The sequence below is a fragment of the Drosophila pseudoobscura genome, chromosome 2 (assembly GCF_009870125.1).
Source record: "Drosophila pseudoobscura strain MV-25-SWS-2005 chromosome 2, UCI_Dpse_MV25, whole genome shotgun sequence".
NCBI classification, from domain to species: domain Eukaryota; kingdom Metazoa; phylum Arthropoda; class Insecta; order Diptera; family Drosophilidae; genus Drosophila; species Drosophila pseudoobscura.
The window spans coordinates 29442642-29467701 of NC_046679.1; the positions used below are offsets into that span (position 1 = coordinate 29442642).

The following is a 25060-nucleotide window of genomic DNA, read 5'->3' on the forward strand; positions in this document are numbered from 1 at the left end:
CATGTCACGTTATTTTCTGGCAAAAGAGCAAAAAAAAGAACGAAAAGAAAAGAAAACTGGCAAAGAATGAAAGAAAACCCCCCGCAAAAAATCATGAGTTGGGTTGAGTTGAACAACACTCCGCGCAGAACCACAACAAAAAATTGAGAAATTTTCGCTAAAATGGCCAAAAATTCAAATGTCACCGTCTCACAAACCAGGGGGGGGGGGAAGGAGGAGATGGAATCGCAGCTGCCTTTGCTCTTTGTGGTGTACTGTACTTGCTGTACGGCTCTCTGTTCTCTGTTACCTTTACTCTCTATCAATCGCTTTGCTCTAACTCTACCTTGGAATATGTCTTTTGGAATTCCGCTGACAGCAGGAAGGACATGAAGAAACAGTTGGTGTGGCATTTGTGCCTTTGTCTCTTTGGTATTTCTCCAGTCTTTCGGTTCTACTACTTTTAATCTACTTCTAGTTCTTTGCTCTCTTTCTATTGCTTCTCTCTACGGGATCTTTCGTTACAGGTTTTCTATACTGGCCACTACTCCTATATATGCTAGAGTTCCTCTATACTTGCTCTTATAACTCTCTCTGCTACGACTCTCGTTACTACCTTTGTCTAATCCCCATTTTCCCTATTCTGTACCCCTCTACTACCACCCTCTATTAAACATCTCGGTACTGTACCTCTACATACTACGCTACTCGCTACTTTACCGTTGGGGAAACGTTACACCTCTCTTTTCTTCAGCTATAAGCTTCAAGTATATATTTTCCAGGTTGTACCCAAAGTTTTTTCATATTTGATTTCCATTTTAGGTTTTTTTTACTATTCTTCTCTCTACTACTCCTCTCGATAGTACACATCTCGTTATTATTCCTCTCGCTACTATTAATTTCGTTACTACTCCTCTCGCTATTACTTATTTCGTTACTACTACACTCGCTACAACAAATTTCGTTACTACTCTACTCGCTAATACTCTACTCGCTTCTACTCATTTCGTTACTACTCCATTCGCTACTGTTCCTCTCGCTACTACTCCTATCGCTACTACTCCTATCGCTACTAGTCCTCTCGCTACTAGTCCTCTCGCTACTAGTCCTCTCGCTACTAGTCCTCTTGCTACTACTGCTCTCGCTACTGCTCCTCTCGCTACTAGTCCTCTTGCTACTACTCCTCTTGCTACTACTCCTATCGCTACTAGTCCTCTCGCTACTGCTCCTCTCGCTACTACTCCTCTCGCTACTACTCATTTCGTTACTATTACACTTCTCTCTACCACACCTTCCATTGTTACACGACTCCTTCTACCACACATCCACGTCACCCCCTCCCTCCCTGCTGCTCCTCGCTTTCTACTACACATTTCACACTTCCTAGTTCTGCCATTCACAGCTTAACATTCGTTAGGTGGCAAGCTGATTATTAGATTTGGCTACCATGTAGATGTTTCTCTTTGTGAATGTCTTTCCTTTTACTCGTATTGTGCAACGCCTTTTGGGAGAACTTTCCTCCGAATCTGAGCGAGCAAACAAAGGCAAAGAGGGAGCTCTGTGGCACCCAGGACCAGAATACAACACATGCCGTTGAAGGCAATTGAATTGTAATTCGATTCAATGAAAAATTTCTGTATTTGCAGACGAAATAATTTTTCACTGCCAGCACAAATCCAAAGATACATACGAGTATATCCCATATAACATATATGGAGGTATATGAAACCGATTTCTTAATGAGAAATGAGCTCCAGAGGCAGGGCAGTGAAAATATTGACAGCCACTCAAGAATCAAAAGTCCGGCTCATTGATTTCACTCCCGGGTACATCCAACCATCCAACCAGCCAACAATCGATCCATCAATCAATCAATTTCCACAGCCACTGCAGTGTCATATTAAAAATTGACGTGACGCCTGGCTGGGCATTATTTAATATATACGATATATACCTACCATATATATACAATATATATTGGTTCAAGTTTTTCGCTCGAACTTTTGTGTTGAACAACAATTAAATCATATTTTTATGTGCGTGCTGACTGTCAACAGCAACAGGCAGTCAGAAGTAAATTTAATCAATTGAATTAAGTTTAAAGAATCTCACAAAAAACACAGATACATTTTTAAAAAGCAAAAATAGATCGAAATAAAGCCACAGAAAAAATAAAAATAAAAAACGGAAATACCCCCAATCGAGTTGGTGTGCATTGGGGCGATAAATTGAATTGTTGTCGCCACAATTTACAATGCCACGCCCCGATAGCAATGCTCTGTGGCGCCTCCTTTTGCCCCATTCATTGTGGGTTTTGTGTGTGCTTTTTTCTTACTTTTCGGTTGGCTTTTCTCTATCTTATATAGAGTCTTTGTCCCTGGGATCCCTGTCTTTTATAGATTTCAATCAGTTCCCTTTTTATTTATTCATAATCTTTCGCTACTGTCTGCATCTCCATATTGTTATACATCTACATATATCTATCTACATTTATCGTTCCTTATTTTCTGGTTTTAAAAATTCCCTTTTTTATGTTTATTGATTTTGATATTAATATATTTAATTTTTATTTGCTTCTATATATTTTATATTTTTCAAAATTTTTCAGGTGTTGTGTATTTTACATTTAACATTTTTTAGGGGGTGTATATTATATGTTTTTAAAATTGTGTATGGTTTATTTTTAAAACACTTTTCAATGGTTTTTTTTTACATTTTTAACATTTTTTACGGGGTGTATATTATATATTTTTTATAATTTTATTACGGTTTTTTTATTTTTAACATTTTTTAATCGGTAAATATTTTATACTTTTTAAATTTGTTAGATGGTATATTTGTATTATTATTATTATTAAGGTTAAATTAGCATCGAATTAAATCTTTAATTAATCAATTTATATATATAATTTATAATTTTTGTATTTATATTTAATTTATTAATTAATCTAACTTTATTTTCGAAATTAATTTTAAATATTCTTTTTACTATCCGATTTTTAATTAGTAATCTAGTAAAATTGTTGTATCTTTAAATTTGAATTAATAATTTATTTATTCCATTATTCCTCCATCAACCTATTGGTTATTTTTCCACCACTTTTCTACATATTTACTCTTCTATATCTTTAAATACAACCCACTCTTCTTTGAAATCATTCTTTATATCCATGCCCCTTCCAAGCCCCCTAACGTTGTGATTGTTACATTATCGGCTCGGCTTTTCTTTGCCATTTGCCTTCAACCAAAACTTGTCCGCGCATTTTCTCTACTTTTCAAACTTGTTTCCGAGGCCCTCCCCTCCCCCCAGCGTCAACAGGGGGATGTGTATGGGGATGCGTATTGTAATCAAGTCATAAATTTGCTCGAAATGCGAATTGGTCTAAAGCGTTGCCACGGCAGTCCGCCTAACGACACACATCCCCCTCCACCATTCGATACTGCCAACTCGTTTTCAGAGGCCGCACGTGCCGTCTCGCAAACACACACACGCGGGAGAGGGGGAGGGGCAGGAGGAGAGGGTTATAAGCATAAAGATTTATCTTTGGAGGAAGGACAGGAGAAGGACAGGGCAGAATTCTGTTTTCAATAAGAAAGGATTAGGTTGAAGAAAAGAAAACTACATAAACGATGGAAAGGGAAGGGAAGGGAAGGGAAGGGAGGGGATGGGAATCTTTTCCTTTAAAGTCTTCATCTTTTTCTTTTTGGTTTTCTCTTCTCTCCCTTTCTGTCTCTAGCTATTCCCTGTACTAGCTCTTTGACTGGTTTACTCCTTGGATTCCTTTCCTTCTGTTCCCCCACACACCTTCTCCTCTCTCGCTTTCTGTCTCTAGCTATTCCCTGTACTAGCTCTTTGACTGGTTTACTCCTTGGATTCCTTTCCTTCTGTTCCCCCACACACCCCATGAAAGCCAATAAAAAGCAAAGATCGCATATCTATAAACCCAACTTTTATACAGGCCCCCCCCCCCCCCCCCCCCCCCCCACCCCTGCCCCATGTCCCATTTCTTGCCTCCGCGTGGCACCCTTTCAAGCCCCGTTTCTTGCCTCCGCCGGGCACCCTTTCTTGGCCCACTGCCACTCGCTTATGGGGCGATAAGTGTTATTTTCAACTGTCGGCTGTGATTCCAAAAAGAACGAAAAAAAACGAGTAGAAAGTTTCATGTTACCAAACGCTGGGCTGACGCCTCTTTTTGCTCTGCTGTGGCTCGGTTTCAAGAGAGTCTCTATGTGGCTGTGTCACTTATAAATTTCGCTTATCACTGGGATATCTGCCACATTAAATTTGTCTTGAAATCTCCAAGACTTGTGCCCAAAAAAAGTCTGCTCTAATAAACAGACAGAGCGCCAGGAAAGGGAAATTCAAAGGAAAGAAAAATGTTCAGATTCCGATTCAAATTCAGACCCCGAGGACAAGAAAAATATGTGCCTTCTCCTTTTTCTTTTTCTTTTTTTTCCGTTTGGGGAAAGGCAACAAATTATGAACAGCTTGCACCATATGAGAGAGAGAGAGAGTGCCCCCGTGCCCCTGCCTCCTGCTGTTGAAACCAAAAACGTTTGCGCCACTTGACTTTTGGCACTTACCTCGAGAGAGAGTGGGAGGGAGACGAAGATAAAGGAGCATCATGGGCTCAGAGTTTACGGCTTTGGCTTCATTTAATTTTTCATAAGGCCAAATGGAAATGTTCATTCTTCATTTTTCAGTCTTCAGTCTTCAAGTGGCTTTCGACCTCCAGCGAAGCAAAACAGTTTTGTGCCTGCCTGATGAATCAAAGGGAATGCGAGTTTCCCTCAATTTGTGGGCTGCAGCTTGAGAGCGTACCATAAAAATTGATTAGGCCACTTTGGTCATTAAGCTTTTGCTCAGTACTGTAACACTGAGAGAAATTTTGGGTACACGGTGTAGAAGAAAGTGCTTAAAACGGGGGAGAAAATATATTTTCAGAGGGGAATATAAATCTTTTTGGAAAACGAAAAAAAAAATAAATGTCTATGAAGTAGACTTAATTTCGAAATCAGAAAAATATTGGAATATATTTTGGAATTTATATTTATAAGAGGTTTAAAAATTAACAAGAAATATGATACAACTGTTTAAGAATTGTACGAATTTTGTAAGATTTTTTCCTTTTCCTTTCCTTTTAACTATTATCCATATATGGAAACCGAGTAGGTACCGAGTATCTTAATGTCGAGCCCCGTGTACTTTATATTAACAAAATATTTCCAAAAAAGTTTTTTTTATTTCATTTTTTTTATTTTATTTTTAATTTTGATTTAATTTATTTTATTATTTTTTGTATTTAATTTTTTTATTTATTTTTTATTTTGTCTATTTCCTAGAGAATTAAATTCTATTTCTTATTGAGTATTTACAATATTATAGAATATTCTATAATTATAATATTCTAAACAATATTGAATATTTATAAATCAATCAATAAAGTATTAGACATTTTTTTTAGTTTTTATATATTTAATATTTTACAAATAAAATTTTTTATTTTTAATTTTTTATTTTTTTTTGCTTAAATATTTTTACTATTATTTTTTAAATTAATTGATAAATGTTTTTAAAATTAATTTTATTTTTTAAGTTCTCTAACGCATATGGCTTTGCATATATGCAAATTCTTTTAAATTTTTCTCTCTGTGTATCTCTCTTGAAGTGTATCTTTAAGCATATCCCGGATGAACATCTGGCCAATGCTAAGAAGTATCTCGCATCTAAAAGTTACTCCAAAGTTTTCAATTGAGATCTAGCTAAAGTTTTCTTCGTTCATGGAAAATATTCCAAGAATCACCAATAATTATATGGAACGAACAAAAAATAAAAGATATTTATGTGCATTGGATTTATGAAGAATTTGTGCTGTTTGGGAAAAAAAACTTGTACTTTCTATCTATCTTTTTTTTTTCTTTCAATATATAATAATATGTAAAACTAATTTGAAGTTGCGGGAAGTTTTCCAGCCCCACCAAGCCCCTCCCTCTGCCGCCCTACCGCTTATCCCAGCCTGAGTTTTGTGCAAATTCCTTTTAGAATTTCAATTAAACTTTGCGTCACTTTGTCGCAGCAGCGGCAGCGGCAGCGGCAGCTGTCAAGGCGCTGCCTCCCGCCTAATGGAGCTGCCCCATCAAAAGAAGGGTGCCGCGAGGGGCTCCAGTGGCTGCCACTGGAGGGGAACTGCCGCGTTAGCTGTCAACATTTGTTCAACACAAAATTTCAGTTTAGCATTTTACGCTTGACGCTTTGACTAATGGCTGAAAGGAGGAGAGAAAGAGAAGGAGAGAGAGAGAGAGAGAGCGAGATGGGAGAGTGGATAAACCCAAAAGAGAGAGAGATAGCGAGGGGGGGGGGGGTGCGGGTGTAGGGTGTTCGCAGCCAGTAAATGAATAATGCATTGCATTTCTCTTTTTTCTATCCACAATTTAGCCAACTTTGATGGTGCACCTTTTCCTTTCCCCCTCCCCCCACCCCCCTTTGGTGCAAAAAGTTGTATTTCCCCAGTCACTAACTAAGTCACCAACTAAATGGCATCTCCCCCCGCCAACCCCTTATCTCCCTCTTCTCCTTTAGTCTCCTGTTTCGTCCTTTCTTTGCCTCTTCTCATAACTTAATTGCATTCTGTGTTCTGCGACATTTTGCTCTTGCTTTGTTGTGATTGGTCTGGGGGATTGAGTTTCCTTCCTTAACTGCTACTCGATTTCAATGTAAATGGTCAATCGTTTAAGTTCTTTGCCCTTCGCTTTGGAGCTGTTCTTTCTGCTATGACTCCTGGATGCTCCTGGTACTCTTTCTTCCTTCTTGCAGAGCAAAAAATCCCTAAGAATCGAATAGTTACACTGGAATTTAAATATTTACCACTATATCTTTGCACCTTTAGTGGAAATTGTCAAGAAAAGGGTTTTTTTCACTTATAATTTTTTAAATTTAAAATAAAAATATTTTTTCCAAAACAAAATAAATAAAATTTTAAAAAACCATACATTTTATATTAAAAACAAATATTTGTATATTTCAATTAAGAAAATTTCCTACAGTTTTAATATAAATAATTTAAAAAAATTTGTATTCATTTTTTGCTGTGGAAAATTTTAATAGAAATTTTAATTGATTTTTTTTTTTGTTTTTAAAATGTTGGTTCGTCGTCATATCAGCGTGAGCTTGCGAAGCGAGTGAGCCGGGGGTTGGTGCACGAGGCACTGATTGGGCAGGGGTCTGGCCCTTTAGTATATTTACATATACATATAGTAATTTTCATATTTATATTTTTATATAAATATTTTTTTATATATTTATATTTTTTATGTTTATATTTATATATTTTTTTATTTGTATTTTTTATGGCCCATATTGAAAATAATTTTTAATGCATTTTCGTTTGAATCAAATTGAGTTCCATTTAATTTTGCCAATTTTTTATTTGAAAACCAAATATTTAAATTAAAAATGGATGTGTTTCTTTTTACTCTGGCTTTTTTCTCTGAGTGTACACCTAATTTTTCTACTGCTATTTCCCTCCAATTTTCTTCTTTTATTTCCCCATTTTACAACTGCTATTCTTTAAATTTTTTACTGATATTTCCCTCCATTTTTCTACTGCTACTCCTTCATGGATTCTTCAATAAACTCCTTTCTTGCCAAGTCTTTTCTCTCTCGTACTGCTATCCCCTTTTGGGCCCAGTTTAAATGCCAAACAACTTTGTTCATATGCATAAACTGCAATCAAAAGGAAAAGAAAAAACTTTGGAAAACTGCTCCTCCGCCTCCGCCCCGCCTCCTGCCTTGGCAAATCCTTTGCTAGTAGAAAAATATTTTCAATTTTTAATAATCGTAGCTTATATGAACCTTATAGACTCTGTCAATGAAGGGTGGATGTGTCCTTTGCATCTTTATCTTCCTCGTACACACACACACACACACACTCACACTGGTACACATGTGCGGCGGGGGGCTTAAAGCATCCTGGGAATAAATTTTTGTAATTCTGTTTGTTGTTGTCAGCAGTTTTTATGAGTTTTTTCTTCGTCAGGCATGAACTTCCACAATTTCCCCAATAAGTACCAGGGGACAGGACCCGCCTCTTATCCGGCTCTCTCCTCCGGCTGCTCTTCCTGTGGCATGTCGCAGTCGCCCCTGCTTCCGTGGCATGTTCACACAAGTTGATCAAGTTTTATGGTTGAATATTTTTGCAGAGAAATGGCATTGTAGTACTTTGGCTATGGATGGGATGCAAGTTGTAGATACTCTTGAGAGGGAGAGTCTTAAAGAAAAGACGCAGATGGATGGAAGATACTGAATGTGGATTGAAGATAGATGGATACAGGATAGTTGTATCAAAGATAGATAGAGAGATCAAAGATAGATAGATACAAGATGGATATGTACAAGACGGATAGCTGCAAGATGGATAGATACAAGATAGATTAAGAGATAAAAGATAGATATATACATGATGGATAGATACAAGATAGATAGATACAAGTTAGGTAAATACAAGATAGATTAATAGGTACAAGATAGATAGATACATGATAGATAGATAGGTAAACGATAGATAGAGACAAGATAGATAGATACAAGATATATAAATGAAAGATGGATAGATACAACATAGATAGATACAAGATAGGTAAATACAAGATAGATAGATAGATACAAGATATATAGATGAAATATGGATAGATACAACATAGATAGATACAAGATAGGTAGATAAAAGATAAATAGATACAAAAGAGATGGATACAAGATAGACAGATACAATATAGATAGATGATTGATAGATTGAGAGGGTAAAAATGTAGATAGATAGATACAAGATATTTAGATACAAGATATATACACAGTTAAAAGATAGATTGATAAAAGATAGATAGATAAAAGATAGATAGATAAAAGATGAACAGAGAGATAGATATATAGATCAAATAAAGATAGATGAAAGATATAGATAAAAGATAGATAGCGAGGAGATCTATAAAAAGAGATATAAAAGATGGATAGATTAAATATGGAAATTTAAGGTTTGGTTAATGAGGATAAATATATTCAAGATAAAAAGATACAAAGACAAAGAGAGACCTCATAAAAATATAAAGCATCAAAAGATACAAAACCTAAGATGGAAAAAAATGCACAGGATGAAAAGATAAAAGAATTTATTGCACCCCCAAAAAAGATACAAAATCCAAAGCATCAGAAAAAGATACAGAATATAATCGTAGGTATTCTTTAATATTTTTGTATCTACTCGATAAAATCTTTAAGGACAATTCCTTGAGAATTCATGACATCAATAAACTTTCTATCAGGAAATCCTCATAAGAGGGAAATGTCACAGAGAGAGAGAGAGGGAGAGGGGGAGAGAGCGAGGGAGAGAGACTGTTGCTGCATGTATTTCCGTTGAGCAATTTCCGCTTTTCTCACTTTACTAAGATTTCCATTTGGAAAATCGCATTTCAGATGCGATTGCAATGCCACATGGGCTGTGGCATGCCAGAGAGAGAGAGAGAGAGAGAGAGAGAGAGAGCGTGTAAGAGAGTGCATCAATGGTTCGTGATGTACCGCCAACAGAAGAAGAGTGCAAGCCCATTTTTAATGTCCATGTTTGAGTTTGCTCTGGCATTTCTTTCCTTTCCTTTAATATTCCTCAAGCCAGTGATTGCTCCTTCTTCCCAGTGATGGCTGCCTGCACCTCCCTCCAGCTGCAGTTTTCATCCTTGCAGCGAGTTTTATGCAAATATGCGAAAATGTGTTCATTGCTTGAAAGTTTTTCCAACCTCAAAGCCCTCTCTCTCACCCTCTCACCCTCTCTCCGGCTGCCTGACTGCTTGTGGCATTCTCGTGTCATAATCTCTGACAACTATCGGCATTCATGTGGCAGGCTTGGTTGGCTTCTCCTACTGCCACTCCTAATCCTGCCCCAGAACGCACTCGGCATCTGGATGCCATTTGATTTGCTGACTTTAGGTTTTTCTTCCTTTAGAAGGAGCTGCCGGGGTGGGGCAGCAGCTGCCATTTGTGGCCTGCATTTTTATCCTTTTGTGTTGTCCCCCCCCCCCGGCACATCCTCCTGCCTGTTGGCACAACAACTTTGTTGCCTTTTTGCCTTTTGAATTGTGACCAGTGACCAGTGACCAGTGACTTCGCCTGCCATTCAGTGGGGCATTCCTCCCTCCAGTCCTGCAACCACATTGGACTCCTCGCAATCCTCAATCCTTGAGACTTCTCAGCCCACCAGCTCCTTTTTTTCCCCCTGTGGTTTTGATATTAAGTGAAATTGAAACCTTCTTCTTTCTCCTCGACTGATTGCTCTTTTGTTTCTGTCTCAATTTTTGCAGCCATGTGTGGCATGTGGCATGTGCAATTTTTAATAGCTTTCAAGCTTGAGGTCGATTCTGCTGCCACTTCTGGCTGGCTGGCTGGCTGCTGCTTGATCCTTTATCGGCCTGCGGTTTTGTCCTTTAGTTTTTTCTCTGCCTCGAACAAAATGCTTTCGTCTCACATTTCCCCCCCCCGCAAAGATGGATTGATGCATTCCTCTCTGTTCTTTTCTCTCGAGAAATAATTGACAATGTCATATAAATAAATCCCGAAAACATTTTGCAATTGTTGGCTGTGGTTTTTTGGCCAAAAACACTTGAAATTGCTTTCAATTTATTGGATTTTACGGCTCTCTGACATCTGACTGCAAAGTATTTCAGAAATGTAGCTGGTATCCTGTGCGGCTGGTTAATTTATTCAACAGCTTATTGATGGCTTTAGTGGAAATGCTTGTAGCAGATTTATCAATTTTCCTCTCACGCAAGCACACAGAAAACAAAATCAATTAAAATACTTTTTGGCCCCAAAAGTCATGGCAGGACATTGATTTTCATTTGGAAAATGCAATCATTATGAAGCGCCAGGCAGCAGGCGGCAGGCGGCAGGCAGGACTCTCCCCCTTGTACTCCATTTTCCTTGTAGCTTTTCCCGGCGCATTGCTCTTTCTGTTTGTTTTCAACTCAAATGAAAAGCCCTGATGGCCCCATAGATCGGTCAGTCGGTTAGCCTCTGCTTTATTGCTGATGGCAACTAAAAAAAAAAAAAAAGAGTCAATAGCAGAGAAACAGAAGAGAATGCCAGAGAAAACAGAGGGCTAGGACATAGTGATATAGAGTTCTACTTTTTCTTCCGACTTCAGACTTAATTAAAAAACCAATTTTCCTCGCTTGTATCTGCAACTGAAATTGAAAGGAAATTATTGTGAAGAAAGGGCCTGCAGGGACAAGTACAGACAGGCAGAGAGGGGGCCCACAAGGAATGAGGCCAATAGGGAGAGGCAGGCCACTGCTTAGAATCGAGCCCCGTTTGGGAATAGGGTCAAAGCAGGAGGGGGTTTTCTTGTTTGGTCAAGAAATGGGCAAAGGCTACCCCCAAGTCTTGCTATAATCACAACCAAAATAAATATATACATATGTATACAAAAATATATACAAATAAAACGAAAGTAGAAAACAAAAAATGAATTGAATAAAGAAAATGTTTATTCAAGCAACGAATAATTAGATATCCTATGAGGATATCCTGGATATATGAATTATATTTGTTAAAGTTTATTAATGAATATTTCTTTGAAATATTTCTACCTTTTTTTGTACTGAATCTAAAACGGCTTAAAATGTGAGCGTATATTTTATATAATTTATAATCAATTTACTTCAAGTTTAAAATAATAAATTAATTAATCATTTATAAATTGTTTAACAAATTATTTACTCAACATTAACATTTGTCTTACAGTTTTAATAAAATATTACTAAAAAAAATTCTGTAATGTTCTTATGGTATTTATAATTTAACAGAATTGTACAAAATATTATATAAATTTTTTAAATTAAATTTTTTATAATTATAATTTTTTTTGTATGCTCATCATTATTTTTGTATAATTATATTTATATCTATATTGAGAATTATTATTTCTTATATATTGCTATTATTATTTATTTTTATATATAATTTTATATTTGTATATATATTATATATTTATATATTATTATTTTTTATATTTATTTTGTGTTTTTTTAATTTAATTACATCAGTTTTTATTTTTAAGATTATTATATTTTGTATTTTTGTATCATTATTTCTTATATTTTTGATTATTCTTTTTGTATATGTATTTATTATGTTTATTATAATTTTTTATTTATTTTTATTTATCAATTTTTGATGAATTCTCATTAAGTCATGAAATTTATGAATATCTGTTACGTCTAGTACGTAATTATTTGTTTAATGATTATAAAGAAGAGGGTTCTACTTATTTTCCTTCCTATTTTCCGTCTCATTGTTCCCTTAAGGAATGTGTAAATGAAGTATAGATTTCTTACCAATTTTCTATATTACATAATTTCCCAATCGTTCCCCTAGTCGAGTATACCCTGTCCCGCACACATCTGGAAGAAATACGTAAGCCCTGTTAAATGTGTAGCTTTTCCCGCTGCTCAGCCTTTCGTGTGCATTTGATGAAAGCCGATGGTTTTTCTTTCGTCTACTGGTTTTCTGCCAAGTGCGCAGTTTCAACCTTTTTCCCCCGCCCCCTCCCCCTCCCCCAGTTTTCTTTCTCGCTTTCTGCGGGTATTTTCCCTTTTTTCGTGCCCACAAAAGTGGGCAATGCCGAACGACGAACGACTTGTTGGGGGCCTGGCTGGCTGCCTGCGGAAATGTCAAAACAAAATGCCGCTTAATGTGGCGTGTCCTGAGCCATATACGAGAAATGGCGGTGCACCCTCCCGCGACCCCACCTGTACGTGTGGACCGTTAATGGAAGAGGGCAGGGGGCTGTGTTGTTGTTGAAGGATTCATCGATTTTCTTGAGCGGCAAAAAGTTGGTTTTTTTTGTGCTTTGAATATTTTGTTTGAACCCGCCCAAAAACCACTCATGCAACAGCAACAAACAGCCACAATAACTACAACAGCAGCCGGCAAACGAGAATCGAACAACAGCAAACATAGAAAAATCAATTAATTAAGTAACGAAGCTTGGGATACCCTTTCCGACCACCAAAAGTGTTTCAAAGGCAGTTTAGGGCTCCAGATTCTGGCTTTAATCGATCTGAGTATTTAATTGATTAATTTTTATTCACTTATCTTCAAAAAGATAGCTGTTTCTTCTGCTAAGAATGGTCTTTCGAGTGATTTCCCAAGAAAACTCTAAAGAATTGAATTAGAACGCTTTTGAAACGATGTATTTCATATTTGTCTCTATATAAGAGACCTTTTTGTATGCTAAAAACGTATAAGAGTGCCCAACTTTAATCCATATGCTATAGAAATCAGATCCCACCTTCAAAAAGAAATTTTCTCTAGTATCAAGGATTTTTATGGTTGACAAACCTCTCTTTAAAATCAATGCTACCCTCTAGCAAGGGTAGCATACCTCTATGTTGTTTGTGTCGAGAGTTCTAGCGCCCCCTTCAAAAAAATCCACTCGAAAGCGATAAATTCCCCGGCATTTTTACGACCCGGAACACGTGAGGGGCTACAGGGCAAGCGGTTCAAATGCAGGCCTCTGAGGGGGTTGTTTCGACTGCATAGAAAGCCACCCCGTACGCCTCCAGCTGTGGAGAAAGTAACGCAATTTAAGCGCTTTCCAAAAACATTGGTAACATCGCATAAAGCGTTGGCATGCGGCTTGCCAACACCCCCCTGGGTCCTGCCAGTGTTGGTAAACCCACTCGATACGATAATTTATATGCAGACGCTGTGCGCTCCCCATTTTATGCGATTTTCATTCTAATTTCTATAGTTTATTATGTTTTATTTTAATTTTATTTGCCCGCTGGTCGCGCAATTTAATTGCCGTCATAAATTTTGTTATCCGGCCCTTTTATTATTGTTGGGATTTTTGGTTTGATTTTGGGGTTTACTGGCCCTGGTTGCCTGGTTTAGTAGCTTTCTGACCCAATTTTCCACTCGGCTTGCTCACTGGCATTAGTTTTTCCGCTTTTAATTATTTTTGTATATTTTCTTGGATTATAAATCAAAATAAATTGCCATTTTTTAGCCAGGGGATTATTTTGTACCGCTGAAAAGTAGGCAACGTATTTTTTGCAGATGGCGCACGTTTTTTTTCCACGCTTCGAAAGTTGAAATTGAAAAAAAATGTCACTGGATGGGGCAACACGTATTAACTCTGCACATGTGTAAATCCAATTCAAAACAAGCAACGTGCGACCTCGTGTAGACCCCCTGCTCCCTCCTGCTCCCTCCTGCTACTTCCGCTGCTAAAACTTGCCCAAAACAACTTTTTCCTGCCAGCCAATGCAGAAATAAATGCCTCTTCTCTGGTTGTACCCCTTAAATGGGGGGTATGACAGGCTGAGTCTTCTGAGCGAAAAGTAGAGATGAAAACCTAGAACAGCGGATCTTCGAAGCTCCAGGAGTTCTTTAAGAGATTTCAGCTATATCTGTAGTACCATAATTTTTGAGTTATAGCTCGAAGCTTTGCGTCGATTTATGTCTTTAAATATGATCTAAAAATACTCTAAAATATCACAAGATTAGGAGAAACATTTTCCTGCAAGAGGCAGGACTTCTCAAGCGCAGTTCTTCCAAAAAAAAAAAACCTTTCCAAAAGGACTTTTATGCCTGATATCTCTAGAGTATGAACAACTTTCCCTTCCTAGAGCCTAGAGAAAAGCGTAGAAGCTTTCAAAAAGCCTGTAAACCCAGCCAATACCCTTTACAGGATATCTCTGTGTCCAAAACTCCCTCTCTATAAAGACTATAGCCCTCCCAGTTGCCAGTTTCTTGGTCTATTGTTGGCAACTTTTTGCTGAAAATACATTTAAAAAGTGAGTCACGATGCTGCAACAGAGGGTGGCGGGGAGGGGGGGATGTTGTTGCACACATTTGTCACGCTCCCACTCCGAACTAAAGAAAGCAAAGAGCCAGCACAAATGGAAAACAAAATCAAAGAAAAGATGAAATCAAATGATGAAAATATGCAACATTTTGAGTCCTGCTGAATAAATATCTAAAGCATCTAAAATGAAAAGTGCATGCGGCATGCGGCATGCGGCATGGGGCAGCTGTGTTTGTGTTTGTGCAACTCTTTGCAAAAGCCTTTTGCTTTGGTCAGCACCAAATTTGAGAGAACGGAACCACAACAGGAATGTTTTTTTGTGGAAAACAAATGAAGTGGAAAGAAAGAAAGAAGCTGCCATATAAATTAGCTTGGAGTGTGGCAGCCACTTGAGCATGCCACAGGCATAATGTTAGAAAATGGGGGTAGCAGCAGGGTGCCAAGTGCCATTTAGCATATTTTGTCTTCTCTTTTTTTTTTCTTCTTTTCTTTGTTTTTTTTGGGGGGCAATGTGGAGTGGCGTCTGCGAATGAGTCACAGAGAAGGTCGCCCCAGGATAGGGGCGGGTGGGGCGGGTGGCAGAACTATGTTAACCAAATAAATGCAGTTGAGTGAAGTTTTTAATTTGCATTAGCAGGCAGTGGGGCAGTGGGGGGAGTGTGGGGAAAGCATTTTAATTTTACGCCATGACTCGCAAAAAGAAAATTCTAGGGAGACAACTGGATGCCATAAAGTGGCTGTTTCATTTGCGTAAAAGTCGTGCGAACGCGACAAATTGCCCCAAGGATATAAAGTCCTGGCTCTGAAAGACAAAGAAACAGCCAAAGGAGGGGAAAAAGAAATGTAAACATCTGCATTTATGACTTCTGCGGCCGGGCTAATCTGATGTCGAGTATGCGTCAAGGAAAAGGGAAGCAAATCCAGAAGGAAAGCCCATTAACCACCCTCCATTTCCCTTGGAGACACTGCCACATGGCCCTTGGATTCCAGGGGACTCGACTCTCGCACATGAAACAGAATGCCTCTGCAGGGGAGACAAACACAGTCTTGTGAAGATTGTAATTAACATAAAATTAATATCAACATGTGAGCCCCCAGCACGAGTACAGCAAACGGAACAGGTCTTAGCTGTGAGGGGGGGACTCCACTGATAGGATAAGGTCTTCCTGCTGTCTGGGGAAGTGCGTTCTACAATTCTGTTGATTGTTTCTGTGTCCCTGAATTTGGTAACAGTTTGTCGGCAGGACAAGTGTGTCTTGACAAGTGCCTGGCCTGTCGTCTTATGGCAGATGTCAGTGCACGAATTGACACCTCAACTGCTGGCAAAATTGTTTGCAATTTCCTTGCTGAAAGTTTTGGTGTGTAGAAAGCGACATGCACATCTACCAGTAATGCAATAAGACAATCGTTTGACTGCCTCGAAAGTATTTTTGGTCTTTAAAACGTTGAAAACTTATGAAAATTCGTCCCCTAAGCCACTCATTCTGCTTTGGAAGCGAATTGCATTGTGAGAAATTATATATTCAGCTTTAATAAATCTATGCAGAATTTATTGTGCAGAAATAACAGAGTTTTTCACTCATAATCGATTTGTAATCGATTTAACATCTTTCCAAGTGGTTTTAAAACATATGTCTACACATTTCAACTAAGTTTTCATAAGATTTTTAAATGATTCATTAATAAAGTATACAAAAGTGATCCGGCGGCTATAACCGATTCGTAACCGATTAATAACCGATTCTTAATCGATTCTTGCTAGATTTCCAGTTGAAACTACAAGGTATATCGGGTTTAATCGCAACCATTTCGTAGCCGAGTCAGTATTGATTTAAACCCGAAACTACAAAGTATATCGACTATAACAGACTCAAAACCGATTCGTAACCGATTCATAACCTATTCATGACTGACTCAGAATTGACTTCAACTCGAAACTACAAGGTTTATCGGCTATAATCGTTTTCTAACCGATTTATGATTGATTTAAACCCGAGACTACAAAGTATTTCGGTAGTAAACGATACATAAACGATTCGCAACCGATTTATAACCGATTCCTAACCTTTTCATAATCGTTTCTTGCTTGATTTCGAACTGCTTTACTCTTGAAATATCTCCACTCAAAAAATATATGCTCCTCAGGCTTAATTTTCTCCACCAATCCACACACATTCATACCAAGCCCCATTATCCTCCAAAAATTCATATCACAATCATAAAAACCATCAGATATCCATGGCATATCGATAAGTATCGCTTAAGGGATAAACCCTGTCCGATTGCGTGGCCATTTTGGCAAGTGCCGAGGGCCATTGACGTGGTATTTACATTCATTCCGTACAACAGCAATTATCAATTAAATCGTGTCAATTACTGGACCTAGAGGAGTACAAAGCGGCTGTAAAAAAGAGCATGGAGCATTGAGCATGGTTGCACATTTGTATAAAACTTTCTCCCTCTCCCTCTCTGGCATTCTGTGTGCAACACTTTTTAATTACAAATACCGTAGAGGGACTCGAACAAATTGCAAACATTTTATTATTTTTGCATAACAAAAAGCAGAGAAGGAGGCGGCGGAGCGGCCGACCAAAGAGGCAAGAAAATTGCGTTTTCCCTTTGGGGCAACATCCAACTCTCTCTTTCTCTCTCTCTTGCGGTGGTGTTGAACAAAACGCAACATTTTGTTGAAAGGCAGTCGCCGCTGCCGCTGCCGCTGCCGCATCAGTGTTAACGGTTCCGCTACACATGTTTTGTTGCAACACTGCAACACGCAAAGCTGCAAATAGTTTACCTGCCACACACTCACACATACTCCTTTTCCGCTCTCTTTGTGTGCGTGTGTGTGTCTATGGCCTATAATTATGTTGCCTCCAATGTGGCAGAACTCGAGGCGAGGCGAGGCGAGACGCAACGCATTAAACAAGGGCCCCAGACAAAGACCCACCTCCCTGGAGGCACCTCCTTTTCTGTCTGTCTGCCACTCCGCTCCCTCGAATCGCATTTGTGTCTGTCTGCCACTCGCGCGTTGCCTTAATTATGCGACAGCGCGGCAACACCCAAAAGCAACACTGCAACACCCCAGAGCCACCCAGCAACACCCCAAAGGCAACCCTGCAACAGCAACAGCAACAGCAACAGCAACAGTGACAACTCTGGCGACTCCTGTGTGCCAAATTGGTTTACAGACACCGCATGGCCGCCGTCCAGCTTCTACTTCCTGCACCACCCCCTGAGGATTGATTTATAGTTTTCATCCCCCCATCGACAATCCCCAATCCTCTCATCCATTTGCCAGTTGTAATCTTGTTTAAATTGTTGCCAATTTGAGCGCGTCAATTTGGCCATTGGCCATTGGCCAGCCAGTCTCGGCCACAGTCTCTCTGCCACTCCATCGACTAATTAAAATACGGCTTGGATTTGCGCTCTTTCGCCATTTAAATAATTCATGTGTTTAAGTGTGTTGTTCAATTCTGATGAATTTTTAAAGCGCTTTACAAATTGATAATTGTCGTCTGCCTCCCTAAATATGTATATAATCTAATATTTAACACAAACAGAGTGATATATTTATCGGTTTATAAGAGGATTTGTTTTAATTGTGCGATCTGATTATACCCTGTGATTGGTAGGGTCTGAAAGGGTGTATAGGTTCTATAGGAGGTGTGGAATGAATGACAATGAATGTGTGCCTAAGGGAGAGAAGTAGGAGCATTAGGGCCCTGGCAGTAGCCTCTTTAAGAATCCTCATTAAGGATGTTTCAAATAAAGAAAATTCGTTGCAAACACACAAAAATTACCCGGAAATTATCTCCATGACTAATACGAGTTTTTCTCATAAAAACCTCACCCTCACACTTGATGGGCTATGCTCTCTGCCTTGCAAGTCCATGCATGTCCACGACTTGGCAGCCGAAGGCGACGGCTGCGCGTCGGCAGAGAAATATTCTTGTAGGCAGAATGCAGCTATTTAGTTGTTGTATTGCTCTCTCGTTCGCTCTGGCAGAACATTAAATAGCAGTGCAGTGACTTTCAGTGCGAGGGGAGGGGGAGATTGAAGGAATGGAAATAAAACTGAGATCGTATGCCGCCAAAAAGAACGAAGAAGAGAGTTTACTCGGCTGTTATGTTTCTGAATGTTTCTAAACATGCGTGTTGTTTCTATACATGTGGACTCCCTACTAAAAAAAACCCCCTTTTTGCAACGAATCATAAAGGAAATATATTTGGGTTACAGAATCGGTATATTCTGTGCCTTTGTGTTTGATGTGTGTAGTAGCTTTATCACTTTTGCACCTGAAGTGAACATCGTTGGAGCGAGGCAGAGCTCACTAGTAGGGAGAGCACTTCTGCAAGTGAAAGCAGTACGAAGGGATAGTCCAAGTGTTGCGTGGTTTGCTGGGCCTCTTTTCTGTTGCCTGGTACTGGTCTCTACAAGCATTATAAAGTTGAGAAGTTGCTGGACAGCTATTACGCGGAGATACTTACAGAAGGCCATGCTGTTTCCAGAAATTTTGTCATTTATTGATAGCGTTGGCGAATTTACGTACCTACAGCTGTTTGTATGCCGGCTCAGCGCCTATCCAAAGAGATCTCAGCTATATGCTGAAGGGGAGCTGCGTTACCAGTTGCATTCTTCTGTACAATCAATGGAATCCGGAGCTACTGGAAGTCCGGTGTACCTGCCCATGCCTGGAACTGATACGTCTCCAGGCGAGCCGACTATCCAGAAACTATCCTTTCACTTCAGTGTTGAGCTCCGACTGACTATTTCCTAGTTAAATAATACTGACATGCCGAAAACACAATTCTCCAGGCCTACTTGATCTGCTCATTTGTTACAGTTCTGTCTCTCTCTTTATTTCATACAAATTTGACTCATATCGGCGCGTGCTAGTGAGCCGCTACGTGCTGTCGTCTGGGGTCTTTTTTTTTGCTCGGTACAAACTTCGTTCTCTCTCTCGTCAAAGCGCTCGCTCTCAATTGTGCTGAGCGTAAAATGAGAGCGGCAAGAGAGAAAGAGGAGCGGATAATATTTTATAATTTTAGCAGGCGGCTGCCACCCTATAGTCTTATCATGAAATAAATTGTTTCTTTATATTTGCCTTTCCTTACCAGTATAGGGTATCAATCTCTATTGTATGCCTATCCCACCTATCAATTGTTTTATTTGTTTGTGCGCCCACAACTGATTCTCTAATTCACACGTTTCCCCTGTGCTCTGTGTCGTTGCAGTCTTTGTCGTCGCATCATCAAATCAGCGGCAATCAAGGCTAGAGGCGGCTGGAGGTGGAGTCTCCACAAATATGCGCCAGCAAACAGAATCGTCGGACGATGCTACTATAATGAGCCATATCAGCGAGCAAATATTATCCGCGACAACAGCCGACCGGGGAGTAGGAGTGGGAAAGGGGAAAAACAATGAGCAGCAGCTACAGCAGCAGCAGCAGCCGGGAAATCATCATCAGGAAAAGCAGCTCTTGAGTAAATAGAAAATCAACGAGCAAAATCAATACAAAATCAATACAAATACGAGAAGACCTCCTACCATAGAGGAGATAGACAGACAGTCAGCCAGAAATTGATTGTCAACATTATTTGTTGTCGCGTGGAAAGAGCCACAAAAACACAGCAACAGCAACAACAACAACAACAACAACCGTAGGAATATACAACAAAAGAGTGTCATCGAAAGGAGTGAAAGACAAACAAAGGAAATCCTCTATAGAGCGAAAAAAAATGGGTGGAAAGCATCATCATGGTGCAGGCTCCGGCTCCAACGCTGGAGGAGGCAGCGGTGGAGGGGGCGGCGGTGGCAGCCTCAACTCGAGCATGTGCAACTCGGTGCTCACCAATGCCACCACAGCCACCAGCAGCAGCCTCACCCAGCAGCAGCAGCAGCTGCAGGCCAAGTACATCAAATCGAAGCGCCACCAGAGTCGCTACACCAATCTGCAGCATTCTGGTCACGACTCAGGCAGCTATCTGCATCTGAATTCGCTCTGGTCGATCTGGTACGGTGTCCTGCTCACCCTCTTCCAGGGATATCTGGCCATGCATGGAGCCTACAGGTTCTTGGGTGAGTAGTACACTAAATAAACCTTCCATCCTTTGTGTGGCAAGACACACGATTGCCACATTAGTTGCATCTGTGCATTTGTTATACAATAATAGTTTGTGGTTTAATATGTTTCTTCGTTGAAGATGGAATATTGTTTGATTTATTGGGGTTTTAATAGGAATTTAGGAGTTTAGGAGATCCTTGGATAGGGAATAATTTTATTGGAAACTTTAATTAATATTTAAATATTATTCGGAAAACTTTATTCAGTAAGATATCTGTTTTTCGTAGCCTTTAGTACAAGTTTCGAAATTTTGAAAGTACAAATTAGTTATATGAGAACTTAAAGAGCCGCCAAACCATCTTAAGTCTATCGGAATGCTACCGAAGCTAAGGATACCTTCATTGCAGGATTAAATATATGTTTTTCAGAACCTCTAGTATAGTTTTCGAATTTTTGAAAGTATAAATTAGTTATATTCGAACTTAAGTAGGTTCCAAACCATCTTAAGTCTATCGGAATTCTACACAAATGAAGGATACCTACATTTAATGTTATTACCTAGAAAACTTAAGGGAATTTTGTGTACTTTTCAGAGTTTTTAATGTTAAAATTATCCGACTATAATAATTTTGATTCTAGCAAAAAAGAGCAGCCTATCTTTAAATTCTTAGGTGCTATGCATGTTTAATCGTTGAGAGAATTCAAAAAAGGAAGAATACCTACATTTCAGGTTATAACCTAGAAACCATGAGGGAATTTTGTGTACTTTTCAGAGTTTTTAATTTTAAAATTATCCGATTATAATAATTTTTGAAATTTAGGTGTATAAACCCAATATATTTGATTCTACCAAATATGAGCAACCTGTCTTTAAAATTCTAGGTGCTATGCAAAAAGTTTCCTTCTTTCCGGTATTTTTCTAACAATTTCCTGTACCCATTTCCGTAGGCTGCTCGCTGATACCCTGGAAAATTGAGCCCGTGGCGGAATTGAATCTACAGATAGTGCTCTCTGGCGTGGTATTCATACTGCTTCCAGTATTCTTCACTTCGGCGGTGTTTAAGGTGAGTTTTTTGTTTGTTTCAAATGGTTTTAAACTGGGATCATGAGGCCCGACCCAGCAATAATTAACTCGGTACCCCTGTGGGGAGAGTCCTTTGTCCTTTGGCTGCATATTTGTGTGTGTGTGTGTGTGGCTGCACTCAATAATTAAATTTTTTTTGTTGTCTCTCCGGTGGTGCTCCATATTGCCGGTCCCCTAGCTCCTTTGTCTCTCTCTCGCTCTCTGTGAATTATTTTTAGTGGCATTATTCGTCGTTATTAAATTTATTTGCAAACAAAAACAGCATCAGCAGGAGCCAGAGGAGCCGGAGGAGCAGCAGCATAGCATACGTTGCGGGTCCTTTGCATTGCAGCATTCACAAAATGGCTGACAGAGCACACAGCACACACACACACACACAGACAGAGGACACACATGGACACTCGTAGTCTCGTTGTCTGGCAACTGCGTTGGTTATCCTTTAGCCTGGCTGCACTCAGTGAGTGTCCTGTGTATGTCCTGTCCTGCCCCCTGCCTCTCTCTCTCTCTCTCTCTCTGCCGTGCTCCGCTCCGTTTGGCTGTTAGTGTCTCTGCTTTTATCAGCATAATAAATGCAATTATGGCTTTTTCTCTCTCATATCTACCCCTGCCACCCCCTCTCGAACGTCTGATGACCAAACCTATACTTCCTGCAGATCCTTTCCTTTAACAATTTTATATATATGTATATGCATATATCTGATGGCTGTGTTTGTGGTTTTTGTATAGTTTATTTATCATCCATCTATAAACTGTATGGCAGATGATGATGGGGCACAAAAGCTCGATAGAAAACAAACAAAAATACGATAGCCAACAAATGGCATTTACTCCTGTACATATGTACCGTACAGACACACACACACACACACACGTCCTGTTGAAAGCCACTTAAAAAGAGGAAAAGATGGGACACAGGACATGTCTCTCTCTCTCCCTCTCTCTGTGAAAGTTTTCACAAATAATTGGCTTGTTTTAAAAACAAGAACCAAATGAAAGGAAAGACCACGTGTGTGTGTGTGTGTGTGTGTGCGTTGGGGAGGAAAAAGGATTGGGTCTGAGATTGGCTTTGGGTACCGCCATTGAATGTGACAGCCAACTACTGACCATAGACCATAGATCCTATCACAGGAAGAGTCTGGCAGGCCTCCCCCCTCCACCCCCCCTTCCTCTTGTCCAAATGCATAATTCCATTAAGTGTGTGTGTCCTGTACCGCCAAAAACAGTAGTTCATTATGGCTTTTGAGAGAGGGAGAGAGACACGGTTAGGGTATTTTTCGCATGTGCAAACAAGTTTTGAAGAGCCCTTGCCTGGAACATGTTTTGGTACCAAAAAACAACAAGTTTTTAATGTGTGTCGACAAGATCATTAATTTTGTGTGTTTTAACTCATTTAATAGCGCTTAAACTGATATGTTTGACCCATTGAAGTAATCCGGAATTATTTGATGCCAGAATTTTTTAAAACCTATTTCTATTAGGAAAAAACTTGATGTTCTTTAACAGATTATAGAAACCTATAGTTCGACAATGAAATAGTCTTTTAAAAACCTTTTTAGGGGTTGTTTTTGAACTAAAATGAGCCATATATATGAGATATATCTCACTTACGACTCTAAATTCGAATGAATTATCATTTTTTAAAGGGGTTTCGGCTTTCTAATAAATTTCCAATCGAAAAAATATGGATATTCATTTGAAGATCTCAAAGAGAACGTATTTTATGGCTCATATTTCCATTGGAAGAGGATTTAACACCTTTTAAAAGAAGGTTTCAACGTTTCCGAATAGTCTAACAAAAATCCATACCACAAAAGCCTCATTTATTCAACAATTTGCAATGGAAATGCACTTTCTGACGAGTTTACTCGTTTGACAGATCACGGAAATCTATTTGGCAAACTTTTTGAAACCACCAAAAAGGGTATACAAATTGTATGCAAATAGTGGCATGCAATTTTTCCCATTGGCCAAATAACCACAAAAGCGACAACGAACCAGGCAGGCAGGCAGGCAGCAGGCAGGAAGGACAAAAGTCGGTGAATAAACCGTCCAAAGGCTGGCGGCTATCAGTCAGCGACCAGACAGACCGCCACAGAGAAAGAGAGAGAGTGAGAGAGAGAGAGGGGGAATGGGAAGGGGAATCCGCAGACCGCCAACGAGGGACAGAGATGGAGAGAGAGAGAGACGTTCATCACACGTCGGTGAACGTTTAATAAAAGACAGAAACAACAACATCATCATCGTCGTCGTCATTTGCAATTGCAAAACTGAAATCCCAACATTGACCATTGAGGCGTGGCTATCGAGGCGAGACCAGACCAGACCAGACCAGACCCCCACGAAAGCCCCATGGAAACCCCAGACCCCAGACCCCAGACTCCAGACAAAAACAGCAGGAAACAGGAATGTATTGCATAGTTTTTGCTTAGTTTTTAGCAGTACAGACGCAATTACGCCCATGGTGTGGCAGTGGCAACCGATAAGGCAGAAACCATCACGGGGAGCCACAGAGGAGAAAGAGAATGGCTCCAATTGTCACACACAGCCCCCCATGTACGAAAACTTTGCGACTTTTATATTTGCACAGCATTCGAAATTAAACGAATAAAGATAGAGAATAGGAATAGACTGGGGAAACGCTGAATGGGGAGTGCAGAGTGGAGAGTGGAGAGTGGTCGGGGGGGACATGTCTGGATAACCGCATTAAATGTCAGGGGAATAGACGTAACGAATCGGTTAACCCAGCATTGGCTGGTGTGGCAGGTGCATCAAAGTGGAAAACTAGTATGTGGCACACAAGATATCACATGCCACAGTGCGTTAGAGGAGGTTAGGAGAGAATTTGGGCGACTTTTGAAGAGAGTTTTTTGTTAATTGTTTGAAAGAATTATTTTTAGAAGATAATTTGTATAAAGAAAACATTTTTAAAGGGTATTTCTTTAAGAAAAAATGTATTTATAATCGTTTATTGCTTGCCACATAATTATTTGGATTTTTGGGAATAATCTTCTGGATTATTTGTACAGTTTTGTATGTAGAAAAGATCCCAAATGCTGGAAAATTATATGCTTCAA

At 39.3% G+C, this 25060-nt stretch overlaps 1 protein-coding gene and 1 long non-coding RNA gene across 4 annotated transcripts in view; one reads left to right on the plus strand and one right to left on the minus strand.

Moving 5' to 3' along the window:
• The window catches only part of tinc (transmembrane protein tincar), an 88092-nt gene that overhangs the window by 42415 nt on the left and 20617 nt on the right, over nt 1-25060 (plus strand). For all 3 annotated transcript variants that reach the window (XM_033381048.1, XM_033381053.1, XM_033381050.1), the window contains exons 4-5: nt 20073-20916; nt 21851-21966. In XM_033381048.1, the coding sequence (XP_033236939.1) occupies nt 20577-20916; nt 21851-21966 (456 nt within the window). In that variant the 5' untranslated portion in view covers nt 20073-20576. The remainder of the gene's footprint in view (nt 1-20072; nt 20917-21850; nt 21967-25060) is intronic.
• On the minus strand, nt 19034-19657 carry LOC117184270 (uncharacterized). Its single transcript, XR_004469582.1, has 2 exons — nt 19326-19657; nt 19034-19268 (listed from the first exon to the last, which is right to left on the minus strand). It is a non-coding gene; the product is annotated as an uncharacterized lncRNA (long non-coding RNA).